General features: G+C 33.2%; 1 protein-coding gene across 1 annotated transcript; it reads right to left on the reverse strand.

Moving 5' to 3' along the window:
* Nucleotides 1-13,721: 13,721 nt before the first annotated feature.
* Nucleotides 13,722-16,368, reverse strand: LOC7471197 (GDSL esterase/lipase At4g28780). The gene is made up of 5 exons (XM_002303059.4): nucleotides 16,002-16,368; nucleotides 15,767-15,894; nucleotides 14,996-15,238; nucleotides 14,595-14,850; nucleotides 13,722-14,157 (listed from the first exon to the last, which is right to left on the reverse strand). Exons 1-5 carry the CDS (start codon nucleotides 16,252-16,254, stop codon nucleotides 13,925-13,927), a joined length of 1,113 nt encoding a protein of 370 aa, XP_002303095.1. The 5' UTR covers nucleotides 16,255-16,368; the 3' UTR covers nucleotides 13,722-13,924.
* Nucleotides 16,369-17,061: the final 693 nt, after the last annotated feature.

A 17,061-nucleotide genomic window follows, 5' to 3' on the forward strand; every position in this document is an offset into this window, starting at 1 on the left:
GCGTGCGTGAGTGCTTGTGGGTGGATTCACTTGAGTTTGGCAAAAAAAAAACATCACAGAGTACAAACAACACTGAAAACAATGCTTGCACTAAATGAAAATGAAATGGTACATATCAAAATTCGTGACAATGCATCTTTGCATCCTGAAGCATTAACGAGTAAAATAATCGTTTAACCAAATTTAAAAAAATATTTAAAATTAATAAGAAAATTAACTCGAGACATTAAACCAAAAAAATTGGTAAGGGATTTTCTTTTTAAATCAATTCAATTTAGTTTTGGTTTTAAATTCAAAAATTAAAATCAAATAAAACTAGAACAAACTGATTTTTTTTAAATATAAAATAAAAAAAACTCATTAATTAGCATTGCATCAAAGCTTATCAAAAAAGTCCAACTAAAAGAATTATAGACTAATTTGATCTTTTTAAATAAAAAATCAAACCAAATTATTTGATTTGAATTGTTTGTTCAGTTAATTCGATTCAAATATGAAAAAAAATCCAATCCAATTTGATTTTGATTTTGATTTTAAATTTAAAAAACAAGAAAAATCAAATAGAACTAAACCAAATCGATTTCCTTCTAAATAAAAAATAAAAAAACTCATTCTCATTATATCAAAGCCTAAACAAGAAAAATCAAATAGAACTAAACCAAATGGAATTCTTATTAAATAAAAAATTAAAAAAAAATTTATTCTCGTTATATCAAAGCCTAAAATAAAATAAACTAGAAAAAATCATGAACTAATTTGGTTTTGTATACCAAACTAAAACGAATCATCCGATTTGAACTGGTTATTCATTTCAGTTCAAATATTAAAAAAAAAAATTGATTTGGTTGGAATATTTTGATCTAATCCGAACTTAACCAGCAGATGATCACCCTTCTTTGCATCTAACTTTCAAGAAAAATGCCCGTCCAGCTACCAGCTGGGAACAGGTCATGTGATCTACAGCTTGGCCAGATGAAACATCAACATTAAACAATTTGAATGCCACAGGCGACACTCTACAACCTTTAACGGAAGGCAGCCCACATGATACACTGACCCTTTACCATTAAAATGCAATGAAATGATTGAGATCAGCCGTCTGGTACAATGCTTGAAACACCATCCAATTCCATGATTTACAGCTCTGTGCAAACTTTTTCAGATCGATGGCGAGGAGAGACACAGATTAGCAGCAACATAGATTTGCCCAGGACATTTTCAACCTTCAAGCCTTGCCACGATGTGCTGCAAACCAACTGGATAATTTATAAAATTGATTTCAAAAATAACCCAGCAACTGTTTATACAGTAGTAAAGAACCAGCATACTCATGTAGAAGAAAAAAAACTAAGAAAAATAGGGAAAACCTGAAAATAACACTGAATAATGAAAAATGAAAAATCAGCATCTTCCGAATCTAACACAAGGGCCTTCCCAACCTCGTTTGGTTATAGACTAGTCACATAACCCGCGCGATGACGCGAGTTAATTTTTTTTATATAAAAAATACAAAAAAAAAACTAAGATCTAAAAGTGTTAGGTTTTTCTGCAAAGCTATATCCAAGAATCTTGGATTTGGTTATAATGTCTGATCCAAAAGTAATATTTATAATAATAATAATAATAATATTAAACTTGCATGACCCAGTAGGTCTAGGTCTAGCTCTAATACCAGACCCAATAGCCTTGGGTGTGGATCTGACTGCAAAGTCATGTCATAAAAATATGATAATTAAATAAATTAATTAAAAAGAAAAAAACCAATAGAAAGAAAAAAAAGCTAATGAAGAAAAAGAAAAAAAATCTGAATTAACTGGGTTAACCCGTCAAACCTTGGATTCGTGTCGTGAAAGTTTGATAACTAAATAGAAAAAAAAAATTGACGGGTTAACCCAGAATTAACCAGGCTAACCCGTCAAACCAGGTTACCTGTCAAACCCGGGATCCGTATCATGAAAGTCTGATAACTAAATAGAAAAAAAATTGAACATTAACAACTTAAACTAAACGAAAAAAATTAATTAAAAATAATAAAAAACAAAAACAAACAAAAGACATAAGCCTGTTACTAATGAGGAAAAAGAAAAAAAATCTGAATCAACTGAGTTAACCCGTCAAATCAGGTTAACCCGTCAAACCTGGGATTCGCGTCATGAAAGTTTGATAACTAAATAGAAAACAAAATCGATAAATGATTAAAAAGGAAAAAAACAAAAAAAAATTCAGGTTAACCCGTCAAACCCGAGATCCGTGTCATGAAAGTATGATAACTAAATAAATTTTTTTTTTTCACATTAACAAACTAAATTAAACAAAAAAAAATTCATTAAAAGAAATAGAAAAAAATGTGAACATTAACAACCTAAACTAAACGAAAAAAATTAATTAAAAAAAAAACAAAAACAAACAAAAGACATAAGCATATTACCAATGAGGAAAAAGAAAAAAAATCTGAATCAACTGAGTTAACCCGTCAAATCAGGTTAACCCGTCAAACCTGGGATTCGCGTCATGAAAGTTTGATAACTAAATAGAAAAAAAAAAATCGATGGGTCAAACGAAAAAAATTGATTAAAAAGGAAAAAAAACAAAAAAAAATTCAGGTTAACTCGTCAAACCCGAGATCTGTGTAATAAAAATATGATAACTAAATAAAAAAAATTCATTAAAGGAAAAAAAAACACAAAGAAAAAAAAAACCTATAGGCGAAAAAAAAAGGAAAAAAAAAACAAAAAAAAAGAAGAAAAAGTCAAGTGTTTCACTGTGCACCGTGTGCACAGTGATACATTATATGTAAAGAAACAGAAGAAACAAAAGCGAAAAAAAAAAACTTGCTGCTATGGTGAAAAATCCACGCGTTTTAGAGTATTCTATAATAACCAAACTTCTATAAATTTGAAACCGTAAAATTCCCTAGAAAAATTTAAGCATATCAACGTGTTCAAATTAAGGTTGTCAATTCCGTTTTGGTAGGTGTTTTGTTTTTTCAATTGGAATGAAATGTTTCAGTTTCAGAGTGTTTCGGCGTGCCGTTTCGGGGTTATACTGTTCATATATATTCAACAAACATAGTTCAAATTTAAGATAAATAAATTATAAATTATGCAATACAAACACAATGCCAAACAAATATAATTTCAAAATTTAAAATATTTCTAAATAGTCAAGATTAAATAGATCTTTAACTTAAAGTAATTCAATTTAAACAAAATATCAAAATATTATGAAAGTAAAATGTTTTAACACAAATATTTTAAATATAAAGTTAGGTCAATGTTATCAAGGCTAATGGAATCTAAAACATCCCTTGTTTTGCTCAAATTCTTACAAAGTATAAACATGAAAAAAACAACATGAACATAAACCATATATATTAGTGATAAATCTTATTTTAAAAAATTAATATCATTGTTAATGAAAATAGTAATAATAATTTTCAATATTATTATTAATATCATTGTTATTGAAAATAGTAATGAAAAAGAGCTTTTTATAATTGAGTGATTTAATTAATTAAATTGAACAAGGTTCAATTTGATTCAATGACTTTTCAAGAGCGGAACGGAACATGTGGAATGAAAACGGAACGTTCCGGGCAGAATTTAGCCGAAAAATCCGGAACGGATCGAGATTTAAAGTGAGATGAAATTTGTTCCGTTTTGTTCCGTTTTTTGAATTGGTATGGAATGTTTCAGCCATTCCGGGCGAAACGGAACGGAATTGACAACCATGGTTCAAATCTCTTCTTGGATTTTTCTTCATTTATCTAATCCGTAAACACATTTATAACACATTACTCATCAATAACAAATAAACACTTCTCTTTAAGAAACCGCCAATCAACACTAAATATATAATATACATTCGTCCGCGTTCCGCTGCGGTTCAGACTATTCTTTTTCTCAACTTAAAAAAAAAATGTTAAGAGTATGGAGATGTTTTTGGTAGTATCATTAAATCTAATCAAGCGATTCGATCTTAAAACCTGCCAACCCAGCTAATGGTCGTGGGAAACAATGTTTCCCTCACACCTGTTAGCTTAATATACTTAATATTTAATTACATGAAACATACTTCAAGCTTAAATGCTCATGTTGAAATAAAAGCAACCCCATAAATCTCTGTAGAGTACTGTATTAACTTAGAAGGGATAATAATAGTGAAGGTAAAAATATATTTGGTTGAAGAGATAAAGATATAAAAATAAATCTGTCTCTAAAATAATTTTAAAGTGAATTTCTGTACTTTTAAAATATAAGGCATAAAAGAGATATGTCTCCATAAACAATATTTTTTTTCTATTCCTAAAATATAATTGTAAAAAATTCTCAATTCTAAAATTATCAAATTAAGACATTTAAGGATAAAAATTATTACTATCATAGTTTTAAAACTTAACTTAGAGATTAATTTGAAGTAAGGCCCGATTCACAAGTTGAAAATGAAAAAATGAATTGACCTATGTCAATGTAAGAATAAGAGTGATTATTATTATAATTTTAAAATTTTACTCAGGGATAAACCTAGTGCAAGGACCAAGTGGATCAACCTTAGTTTTTCTGGGTCAATGTAATGATAAAATGATTATTATTGTAGTTTTAAAACTCGATTTGGGGGTTGACCTAGGGCCGAGAGGGTCAACCTGGTTAATGTATGAATAAAAATTGTTATTGTTATATTTTTAAAACCTGACTAGTGAGTCGATCCGGGGCAAGGCTTGAGTCACGAGTCAACCCGAGTTTCACTCAAGTCAATGTAAGAACAAAAGTGGTTATTATCATAGCTTAAAACTCGATTCAGGGATAAACCCAAGGCAAGTCTCGGGTCATGAGTCGGGTTGATCATTGACTTGTGTCAATATATGGATAAAAGTTATTATTATATTTTAAAACCCAACCTGGGATTCAACCCAAGGTTAGGCTCGAGTCACAAGTCAGGAAGGTCAACATAAGAATAAAAATGATTATAATCATAGTTTTAAATCCCAAATCGAGGGTCAATCTGGAGCAAGGCCCGAGTCACTAGTTAAAAGGATCAACTCGGGTTGACCGAAATTTTCTTTTTTTAAAAAAAAAAAATCAAAGCAAGCTTGTTTTGGCAAAAAAAATTCAAAAAAAGCCAACGAGTTTTTGACCTATGCTTTTTCCTAGTTTGACCCTGGTTTTTGATATGGTCAGGTCGAGTTAATTCTTCATTTGTTTTTTCTTTAAACCCAGACCGATCTAGGTCCCGGGTAGACCCGCCTAGCCAATCTGGATTTATAAATAGGGTTATTATAAAATCATTATTCTCAACATTCAATATAAACTAAAGTGAAAAAAATAATATTTAATTATTTTTTAATATGTAAAGTTGATAGTAATAAATATTAAGGATAAAATATATATTTTTATATTTTATTTTGTTTTGTTCAACATAACCAAATAATATACAAAAATAATCACTTTATCTTGTACACCACTACCAAATACAATTTTATGTTCGTTTTATTTTATATCTTATCTTTTCTATTTTTACCATCTTCATCTTTTCCATTCCAAATTAGTAATCAAATGATACCTTGAATATCATCATAAGGGACATTCACGACAAAAGATGAAGGAAGAATTAAAATTGGGCTTCCATTATGATGAAATTTAGCAACCACTGAATCATGACTTGGCAGATAGGACTGGGTATCACCAGTCGAGTCCAAGCACTCAGGACTACCAAAGTATTAACAAGTTTAATATTGGTTTAGATTTAAGCACACATTTCACATAACATCAAGGGGCATTAGCATAATATCCAAAAGAACATTCATTTCATTTTGTACTACTACCACTTTCAACATTTGAAATCTGGTTAGTGTCATAATACTCATTCTGATCTAATAAGTCAACTTGATAACCATTAAATTTAAAAGGGTATCTACAAACTATAGTTGGGTCGCTCCACTATAGATAAACCCACAATTCTCCACAATATAATCAACCAAGGGAAGAACATCTTTCATGAGCCTCGACAAAGTAAAGGGATTAAACATCTACAAAGTTCATCTGCAGCTTTGAGACTTTTGCCTAATACATTAAAAGTGTTGGTGGCAAATGGAAATTCAACTAACCTGATGCCATTATCCTTAATGAGATTCTCACTTGGCATACAAACAAGTTCATATCTAAGACTTTTCACATTATCCTTGCAAAGATCATTTCTCCTGAAACCAGACAAGAATTTTGATCATTATAACGTTTTCTGGAAGCATAGAATGTGGCCATACATTCTTATTAACCTGATTATTGTTATTCTATAAATTGAACAGTGGCAAAAAAGGAAGAAAATGGTGGATCCTGGTTATGCCAAAATCAGGATAACTTGGTTTAAAATAGTGTTCAAGAAATGAGAAAATTACAACATATCATATCACCTTATATTGAGCACACATAATGATTGTAAAGACTTTTATATGCCTGAAGATAATGGAAGTTTGCTTTCTTCATTCCCATTGAAATTATAAAGCCTTCTTACTATCTGTAGGAATATTTATCCTCTAGATACTAACATACTAACAACTCAATACAACACATTAGATTAGGTAGTTATGGGCATCTCACCAACCTCAAGTAGTCAGCAAAAATATATATAGAGGTTAATCAAGAACGGAGCATAAGTTGAGAAGAATGGATATACCTACATGATGAAAGGAATTATACAAATCCAGGAGGTAAGGAAACTTGATTAATCTCAAGAAAGCTAGATGTGTTGATAGTGAAGTGTTGTATTTCATATGCGTGCATATCAACTATTTTTACAGAACCACATATTGCACTCGTGAATGTTGATAAAAGCTTACAGGAAATGTACTCTATTGATGTCAACGTTTCACTGTTTTGGATCAACAGTTTGCGTAACCCATAAACCTATTGACAAGATAATCAAGATTTGGCCTCTTTCATTAAATCTAGACTTGGATAATGTTCAAAAATACAATGTGTGTGTGTGTGTGTGTGTGTGTGTAACATGTTATTTAGTGTCTTGAATAATGGTTATTTAATATATTCAAATACTTATATTTCATTTCTCTAGTCTCAGGAATTTCAAACTTATGGTAAAAGTTTGAGCACCTGCAAAGACAATCTCAAATAGGGGGACTTAAATATTCCCCGGTGATAAAGTCAATATATATGGGAAAGACAATAAATGTCTTAAAAGAACCTTTAATTCAATGAACAAAAATGTTTGTTCTGAAGTTTTAAGTAGGTTAATACTCTGAAATCTATAAGAGTTTATGTTACAAAATAAAAAGTTATGAAGCCTTATCTAGATGATTTAGAGGGTGTTTATACCCCATGAACTTTGTTATTTTTAGAGAAGAGAAGGATTGAAAAGCCCTATGTTTTCAGTAGCATTAATGAGGGACAAATATCTCTTACATATATTAATGAGACAATAAATATGGTAGGTACCTTAAGAGATCTTGTATACACTTATAAGTATAGGGAAATCATTATATCAATACGAATGATTATTCTAGATGAAGATGTATGAAAATTTATCATACCTTCAATAATTTTATTTTAGGGGTTGTCTAGGATTAGACACATAGCCTTACAACTTGGTAATGGTTGAATTCAAATGCTTTGGATCTAATATATTTGCCAAACCTATGTTTTTTGGGCTTGACTAACTGTTAAGCTCAAATTCTTTAGGTCTGGTATGTTTGTTAGACCCACACTATCTTGGGCTTGGCTGATTGTCAAGTACAAGTTCTTTGGGTCTGACTTGACTGGCAAGGTCAGACCCATGCTATCTTAGACTTAATTGATTGTCATGCCCAATTCCTTTAGATTTGGCTTGTTTGCCAAACTCATACTACCTTGGGTTTGGTTGACTGCCAAGTCTAAGCTCTTTGGGTCTAGCATGTTTGGCAGATTCGTGTTATCTTGGACTTGACTGACTGTCAAATCCAAGCTTTTTGGATCTGACATGCTTGCCAGATCCAAGCTACTTAGAGCTTGGTCAACTACCAAGCCCAAGTTCTTTGGGTCTGGTGTGTTTGCCAGACTCATTTTATTTGGTTAAGATTTTTATAAAAAAATTAACTGAATATTTTAACTTATCAATTACTCTTTAAGCCTTTAATACATAATCTTGCATTGAAGGCTTTAAAGAATTTTAAGGAGATAATTGATCAGTACATATCTTGTCTTTCTTTGAGAAGATGCATTATTGATTGATCTAAAAGATTTTCTAGGAAAATAAAAGGAAAAATATTTTTGGAAGACCACCCGACGGTGCAGAATAAATATTGCAGGCTTTTGAGCTTCTTAGGGCTATAGATGAGGTGTCATCTGTCTTTTATTCTTATCTTCACTCCCTTCTATGAATTTTACAAAACCTTTTTTCCAGTATTCTCTTAACTTAGGAATTTTCAATTTTTTATGATAAGAGAGTAATTTTACACCAGAGAGGATTTCTTTAGCTAGGTAAACCATATTTTATTCCTTTGTGTTTATGTAAAACCTCTTTCAATCTCTTTTTTCTTATACCATTAAAACTTCTAGAAAAGAAAAAGGAAACATATCTCCTGAAGGTTATTTCAATTTTAGACCCGAAACTAAAACCACTCGTCGAATATCTTTGACCATAAAAATTAACCATAGATTTAAGAGAGACAATGCTCAACCTTCTTCCACTGGAAAAAGAGATGAGGATGTTCCTCAAGAGGTTTCAAATCTAAGGGGACAATTAAGGTTGCTCATGACTCGTGTAGACGATACTCAATATCCTTTATAGTCAGCTAGAAGATTACACAGTGGCCGTGACCGTATTTCTTAGGTCACTAGCAAATATAGTGGGGGTGATATTATCATTACTGCCCCTTATGCTTATATGAGTTCAGATACTCATTTCTTTTACATGGATTTATAAAGGATATTCTGAGGTACTACAACTTTAGTCTTGCTTAGATTCATCCTAATGGACGGATCATTCTATCCTCATTTCAAAAGTTATTGAGGATCTTAAATGAAAAGTTTACGGTTAGGATATTTAGGTAGTGTTTTACCTTAATCAGTAGCACTGAAGGGGGACCTTCAATCTCTTGGTTTTTTATTTTATTTTTACCAATAAGCAAAATGGGTCAATAATGAATACCTTGAGGGGATAATCCACTCGCTTTAAAAAAATAGATGAAGCAAGGGGTAACAATAAGGTCTGATGGCCCAACCAAACCTCAAAATGGGTATAATCCAATCTGGAGTTGTACCCACTATTACAGGATATCCCAAACAGATGTAAATGACAACCCCTATTGGGCCAAGATAAGGAGAGAGTTTGCACCAGGTTGAACAACCTTTATACTAAATATGACAATGGTTGTATGACTAAAGGGCTATATGGCATTTTGGGTAATTTCGTTTTCATATGTTTTTTTAATTTCAATACCTTTCATTCCCTGACTATTTCTTTATATAAGGTCTTTACTTGGGACTGCTGGATTTGAATTTAGTGGGTCTACTCCTTCTAACCCAGTCACGTGTCTATGTCCTCTTCCAATAGCAGCTCTTCTTTTGAAGATAATTAACCATTAACACAAAGAAAAAGGGTTAGGTCTTTTATTTAAATGAACATTAAGGAGATTTCCACAGTCCAAGCTGAGGATGTCCCTGAAGACATCCGCGTAACTAACATTCCTACTAATGAGGTGTGTCAAGAGGCAGCAGGAGGGGTCATATTCTCCCTTATCAGGAGGCCCCGGGTGCTAACGCCAACCCAGTCATTCTGAAGGTCGCTTCATGATGGAAGAGAATAAGAGTCTTCATCTCTTTAGATTCTAATGTGATGATTATTCCTCCTTTACATAGCGCTCTTGCTCTTGCAAATCCAATTTACTTATTTCCTGGATCTTCTAGTTACTCTTTTACCCTCCAGAGTGGAGGATATCTTCTCCAATCTTAAGTTGGACCACGTTCCTATCCGTTTCTCTACTCTGAATGAGAAAGAGGGGTGGATAATGAAGATTATTCTCTAGGAAAATCTACTCTGGCACCTGATGGGTTAGATGTGATGGAGACATTAGAAAAACTCCTCACCTTTTTTTTTTTTTCCTGATATGGAAGAACTGACTGACTCAAGTTTCTAGCACTATTTGGCCATTATTGGACATATGAATTTTTAGGTAAGATAACAAACTAAGTTTTTTTTAATACTATTTTAAAAAATGACTTATCTTATCTCTTTTGTTATTTAGACTATTATGATATGTGCCTACTCCAAAAGTAGATGGGCCAAGGAGATAAGGGCTATAGAGGAGGTCATTAAGTAGTGTTGTGCTAACAAGTCTAAAGTACATAGACTTAAAGAAGAAAATATTGTTTAAAATATTGAGATGAACTCTCTTAGGACTGCTTACTCCAAGCTGTAAGGGTAGATGGGAGCCCAAACCTATATCTTGGAGTTAACTAAGTAAAAGTTGGCAGAGATTTACAATCATATTAACTTCTTAAAGATGCCTCAACCAAGAATGGAGTTTATTTGGCCTAGGGACCTGGTATAGAGATGTAGGTTCCTTCAGGGTTTGTTTTTGTTATTTCCTTAAATGTATTACAATATATTGAATACTTGAGCTTTTAAAGCCTTAAATTTGGCCATAAGACCTATAATTTATATATTGGTTTTTGAAATTTATGTTACATTACTTGCAACATTATTGTTTTAAGTATGTTAATAGGTTTTGTTAAGTAGCTAAATGGGTCCAACACCCACTTTTAGATTTCTCCAATACTTAGAAAAAAAATACAAAACAACATGGCTCAACACAGGTCCAATGCCTATAATTGGAAAGCATACATCCCATAAAATTTTTAACACCAATAGGGAAAGTTTAAATAACCAACATCCAACAATGGTTGTACATCCATGTTGGTCCCTACTAGGGGTGGAGATGATTTCTCTACACTGGGTAATAGTCTACATGTTATTAAGACCCAAGGCTTAGATAAAGGGACTATTGTCTTTAGAAAGAGCATTTAACAATTGGAGATTGCCCTTTGAGAGAACACATTCCATTCTCTAAGACTTTATAAGGGCTACTGCCCTAAAAAAGACCACATATCAATCCCTTGAAAATTGTCCTTGGAAAGAACACACAATATCCCCTGGGACTTTGTAGGGGCTACTACCTTAAGAGAGACCATATATCAACCCATTGAAGATTGCCTTTGAAGAGAACACATATCATCTCCTGGGACTTTGTAAGAGCTACTTCTCTGGGGGAGACCATATACCAATCCTTTAGAGATTGTCATTGAGAAAAACATGTACTATCCCTTGGGACTTTGTAGGAGTTCCTACCCTAAGGGAGACCACATATTAATCCTTTAGAGATTGCCCTTAGGGAGAATACATACCATCCTCTAGGACTTTGTACGATACACAGTGATAAAAAGATGAAAATATACATTTTTAGATGGTCTGAGTGCTAGACATGAAAGATATTCTTCCCTTCAATATCTTTTAAATGGTAAGTATTGGCTTTGATCACTCTTATAACTTTGAAGTGATCATCCTATTTTGAAGCTAATTTTCCCTAACTCTCTATGTTGTCTGTAGCCTCTAGTTTTCTGAGTACCAAGTCTCCAAACTTGAATATTCTATTCTTAACCTTGGCATTGTGATACTGGGTAGCTCTGAGCTTATAGGCTTCATTCTTAATTGCAATTGTCAAATGGAGAAGCATGTGTTATTGGTTGTGTGGGGGTTATAGTATTTGTTGTGGCAAAGAGATTAATAACAAGTTTTATTCCAGAAGTGTCCTGATTATTTGCCATTGATAATGATAATTAGATAAAAACAATTAAAAAATAAAGTTATATATGACTTTTTGTAAGTGTTCCCATAGACAATACAACTAATGATGTTCTAAAATCCAAGATATGTAAATAACAAGTTATTTAGTGTTTTGAGTGGTGGTTAATCAATATGTTCCAGTATTTTGATTTCATCTCTTTAGTCTCAGGAATTCTAGACTTATGGTAAAAAATTAAATACCTACAGAGATAATTTCAATTAGGAGGACTTAAAGATCATCCAATGATAAAGTCAGTATATATGAGAAAGACAATAAATGTCTTAAAATAACTTTAAATTCAAGGAACAAAGATGTTTGTTCTTGAGTTAATGCTTTGAAGAATGGTAGGTCTCTTAAGAGACCTTATATACACTTATAAGTATAGGGAAATCATTACATCAATACGAACAATTATTCTAGATGAAGAGGACGATGGTTTATCATACCTTCAAAACTTTTATTTTAGGGAATTATCTAGAATTGGGCACATAGTCTTAAAACTTAGTAATGATTGAGTTCAAATGCTTTGGGTCTGATATATTTGTCAAACTTATTCTACCTTGGGCTTAATTGACCACCAAGGTTATACTCTTTAGGTTTGACATGTTTGTCAGATTCACGCTACCTTGAGCTTGACTGACTGTCAAGGCTATACTTTTTAGGTTCAACATATTTGTTAGACTCACGTTATCTTGAACTTGGCTGGCTACCAAGTCCAAACTCTTTGGTTCTGACATACTTGCCAGACCCAATTAGACTTGGCCGATTACCAAACCCAAGTGTTTTACACTTGACATATTTACTAGATCCGTTTTATTCGGTCAAGATTTTTATAAAAATCTTAACCAAATTTGTAACTCATGAATCATATAGTAATCAAACATTAGCATTTGGAGCTTGACAACATTATGACAAGGAGAATTTCCCATTTTCAAGCATAATCACTCATAGGTTGCGTGAATTTGGTATTTGATTACACGGTTTCACCAAACGAAAGAATTATCATCCATGTAAAAAATCTATAGCAACATAGAAGAGCATCTAGATCTACCAAGAAAGTCATATTCAGAAGATCAAAATGTCTTCCAAACATGAGTGCTAAAATTGCTTCTCGACAGAAAAATACAAGAAGAGAATGATACCTGAGGTTGAATCTTCTCTCCCTCTTGCAACTTCAGTGCACAGGGAACAGACAGGTGCTATCATTATATCGAACATCAGGTTTTTTGTCATATTCTTTGCTAATTTCTATGAACCCACAAAACCATTTAATTTCTATGAGTAAACGAAAACTCCTTTCTATGATTGGTGGGGACAACTGCAAGAAAATCCCAAGTCCATTGTCCACTGGTGGGACAATAAAGTGAACTAGAGTTCTTCGAAAGTCAAGAAAACGAACTTTTAAGCCATTAAAATTAAGCCGTGACAAGAGGTTGAAGATTCGAACTCAAAACCTTTTAAGAAGAGCATTACATATTGACTTTGTAACTCTAATAAATACCACTCCCTCCAAGAAAGAACAAAACAGACAACGCAAATTATTAAATACATGTATATATCTAAACAATTTTGCATTATCTAAAATCAGACAAGCTGTAAAAAGTTTCACTACCGGTAACGTGCCTGGAACGGTTCCCTCCGAGCTTGTCTCAGTTCATGTTTTATAATTAACAGAAGAGGAGTTGATTATGTAATTAAAAAATCCGGGTTGACTCATTATCCAATAATCTTGTAATAAACTCATTGATTTTTAGTAATTTTGTTTTAAACAAGTTTAAAAAACCTAAATTAAATAAGATAAATTCACTTGATACATAACCCGGATCTTATCCTAAATTAATTAACTTTCAAATTAAGTTTAATAACTATAATATATGGAGCACTGGAAATATAAGGAGATTACAGAAAATTATTACCGAAGAAACATCCAACAGTTACATAACAAAAAAAAAAAAAACACAGACAGAAATCTTATCACATTACTAAATCCCTTGAATTATTTGTCTAATAGCTTGCCTGCAGTGATGACACAATTGAATCGATCAGAGTTCCAATTTAACTAGGACCGAAACAGGCATACGATGATAACTTAATTTAGAGCTTGGCATCCAGGGCCATGATGGTGCTAAGGTTCATCGGGTTCATGTACTCGGTAGTCCCTGTCATCAGCTGCTGCACAAGGACTCGGTTAGCCCTTTCTGTTGGATGGAAAGCATCCCAGAATACATAGACGTTCCTGTTGGGACACAGGTTCGAAACCACTGTGCATAATCCGAGTCCATTGTACAGACCTTGGCCACAGCACGCTACCTTTGATGTAACAAAGCCTGCACCAGTAATTGCCAGGAAATATCAGATATTGCAGAATTAACATTAATTTGATTAGCTGATTTAGAACATTTACAGTGGGCTTACAAAGAAGCATAGTTATTAAAACTAACCCAACCCAGCAGAGATAATTTAGAACCTGATCCGGCGGATTTTTTTCCAAACAGTTTTGAAGTTGACTTGTTTAAATTTGGATCAGCTAATGAATTAACTTATAATCTAATTGAACCGACTCCATTAAGATCCAAGGATATTTTAAAACTTTTTTTCTAAAATAAAAGTGATTTGAGTATAAAACGACAATGTTTTAGTTTTTTTTATAAATAGAACTATGTTGTTTTAGAATAGATTTGGGCTGACCGGCAAACTTGTAATCTATAAAGAAGTGAAGAACTTGTTCGTATAAGAAAAATCAAGATAGCGGCATCAAACAAACCAAATCTTTGGGGACTATTGATCAAGTCAGTATTCATTGCAAATGCATTAGCAGTAATGAAAACATCAGAGCCTAATTCTCTGTTGAGATTCTGAAGCATTTGGAAGAGCTGAGGATTAAATATCTGCGCAGCTCTTTGCGGCTCCGGTGCACATTCTCCGTTCGTGCTTCCAGACATGGCTAACTCCGCAGGAACACAACCCAATGGTCCAGTTCCAGTCACCAGGATCCTTCTGCCCCCCAAATCATACAGCCTCTGCAAAAGAAATAAAAAGAAAACCATGAAGCCAAAATCAAGACAAGCAAACACCTAATTAATAACACAACCTAGATTTTACAGAGTCGGGCTAGTCCCCGCACTGAAAGAGAATAAAAAATGAAGGAACTATGAGAATGATCACCATGAGGAGTTTCCTATACTCTGAGACAAGAAACCGGCAATAATCGGGAAGGGAGAATTGTCTTCTTCTAGGTGCGAATGGTGTCAAGAAATAGTTGTTAACGAAGTCATTACCACCAAGTGTTATAAGGACCAGGGCATTATTCACTAACTGCTGTGTCCGGTCTGTTCCTATAATTGCACTGACTCGTTGCTGGTATTCTTCAAACAGCTGAAATTGCCTGAACATTCTTAATATGTTTACCTGCAAAATGAAAATTTGAAAATTTTGCTTCACTAATTGATACTTAAAATCAATTCTTTAGCTAATTGTAACATGGAAAATTGCTCATCTTTCTAAAAAAAAAATTTAAAAAAAAAAAATTCTTATGCACAGTACGTACAAAAGTTGTTAAAGCTGGTTTGGCTCCATAGGTTGATTCACAAACCCAGGATTCGAGGGATCAACTATGTACAAGTTATCAGCAGAAAAAGGTAAAAAATGTGCTCAGAGGAAGAGTCTGAGAGGCTACAAATTGCTCATATCTAAACCCCAAGTAAACGTCAAGATCATGTTGCAACTTGAAAGCAAACTTAATTATTAATGAAGGGGACAGGGACCAACTGCTTCTTAAAAGTTGTCAAAAAAGGGTTGTAGTTCCATATATAAGTGTTGTCACATGCGCGCCAAGGCTTTCCATATCAAGCAACATAATTGAAAGAAGTGGCGTGTCAAGATATAGAGAATTAGAGATATGTAGTGAAATTTGCTTGAGCTCAGTATTGAACTTACAAATTGAATTCCGGTGTCATTGAGGATTCCAATTCCGGCAGAAGCAAAGTTGGCACCATTGAGTAGTCTTTGTCCATTGAGTTCTGGACTTAAGTATGGCAATGTTGGCTCTAAACCCATTGACTGACCTAAACACGTACATACAACAATATATAATATCATGTGTTAAATTAAGAAAGAAATTAATGCATCATTGCTTACAGTACATGGCACATGCAAAGATTTGGAAACTTACTGATGATATCAGGGAAGTTGAAGCCATTAGAGAAGCGGCCAGTTGGTCTGTGGGTTGGATAATCAATGCCATAAGGTGGAGAATCAGCACGAGCAGTAGTGGCCAAGTAATTGTTGTTGCCACTGTCAACAAGTGAGTCACCAAACACAAAGAAAGCACGAGCTGCCTCTGCTTGAGGTACAATTGTTGCAACCATTGCCATTGCTAGGGCAACAGTCAGGGTGGTGATGAGAAAAATCCTAGGAATTGACATGGAGACGAATTAATAATGTGAGCACGTACCGAGTGTCTCTCCCTCTCTCAGCTTTTTTCCCCTCTCAAGTACCTATGTCTCTATGGGAAGAGTGGACGATAAGATCGATATAGATTTGGTTGATATATATAAGGGTTTAGCTGTGAATTTTTTTCCCTTTTTTCCTTTTCTTTTTGTTCAAAATTACACTTATTAATTAGGCTAGCCAGTGCGCCTCAATGCCTTCATTTGGGATCAGATCAGGTAGGGACCAAACGAAGGTACTATCAACAAGGCAACTATGGCAAAATTGTAGCCAAGCACTTTTGCAGAGATCTATTGCTTAATTGGAAATGGAACATCGGAAAATTACTATTCGAGGCTGTTGGCATATATAACATATATATATAGTCTAGCTAGGTCAAAGTTATTGTGACGAGTCCCGCCATGGATGCATTATGATCTTTCTCAACCAAACATATGCATCTAGGCCGCATAATAAACCCAAAAGTTCACCTGCTACATATACAGGAGAGAACAAATTTCTAACCCTTTTTTGAGAAACTTAATTATGGCAACTTTCTTTGTGCAGAGGAAAGAAGAAATCATGACTTGTCCAAGAAAAAGAGTACATTTTTAGACTCCTATTAAGTGCATGTATCCTCTGATGCAGTACGCATGGTGCAGTCTGCGCAACCATAAATTTAAACATAATTGGTTAATTAATATATCTTTCATTAAAAATTCTCTTTTAAAATATTAATAATTTTTTTATATAATTTACAGCATTTTTTTAAATTATAACCTCATAAACTTTCACAAAATCAA

This window comes from Populus trichocarpa, chromosome 2 (assembly GCF_000002775.5).
Source record: "Populus trichocarpa isolate Nisqually-1 chromosome 2, P.trichocarpa_v4.1, whole genome shotgun sequence".
NCBI lineage: Eukaryota > Viridiplantae > Streptophyta > Magnoliopsida > Malpighiales > Salicaceae > Populus > Populus trichocarpa.

What these genes read in the sequence shown, in the direction of transcription:
- LOC7471197 (XM_002303059.4), bottom strand. Translation starts at nt 16,254, where the DNA reads ATGTCAATTCCTAGGATTTTTCTCATCACCACCCTGACTGTTGCCCTA. An exon ending in ATGACACCGGAATTCAATTT is followed by an intron (nt 15,239 to 15,766) that starts GTAAGTTCAATA and finishes TTCATTTTGCAG; the next exon opens with GTAAACATATTAAGAATGTT. An exon ending in CAATAGTCCCCAAAGATTTG is followed by an intron (nt 14,158 to 14,594) that starts GTTTGTTTGATG and finishes TTACTGGTGCAG; the next exon opens with GCTTTGTTACATCAAAGGTA.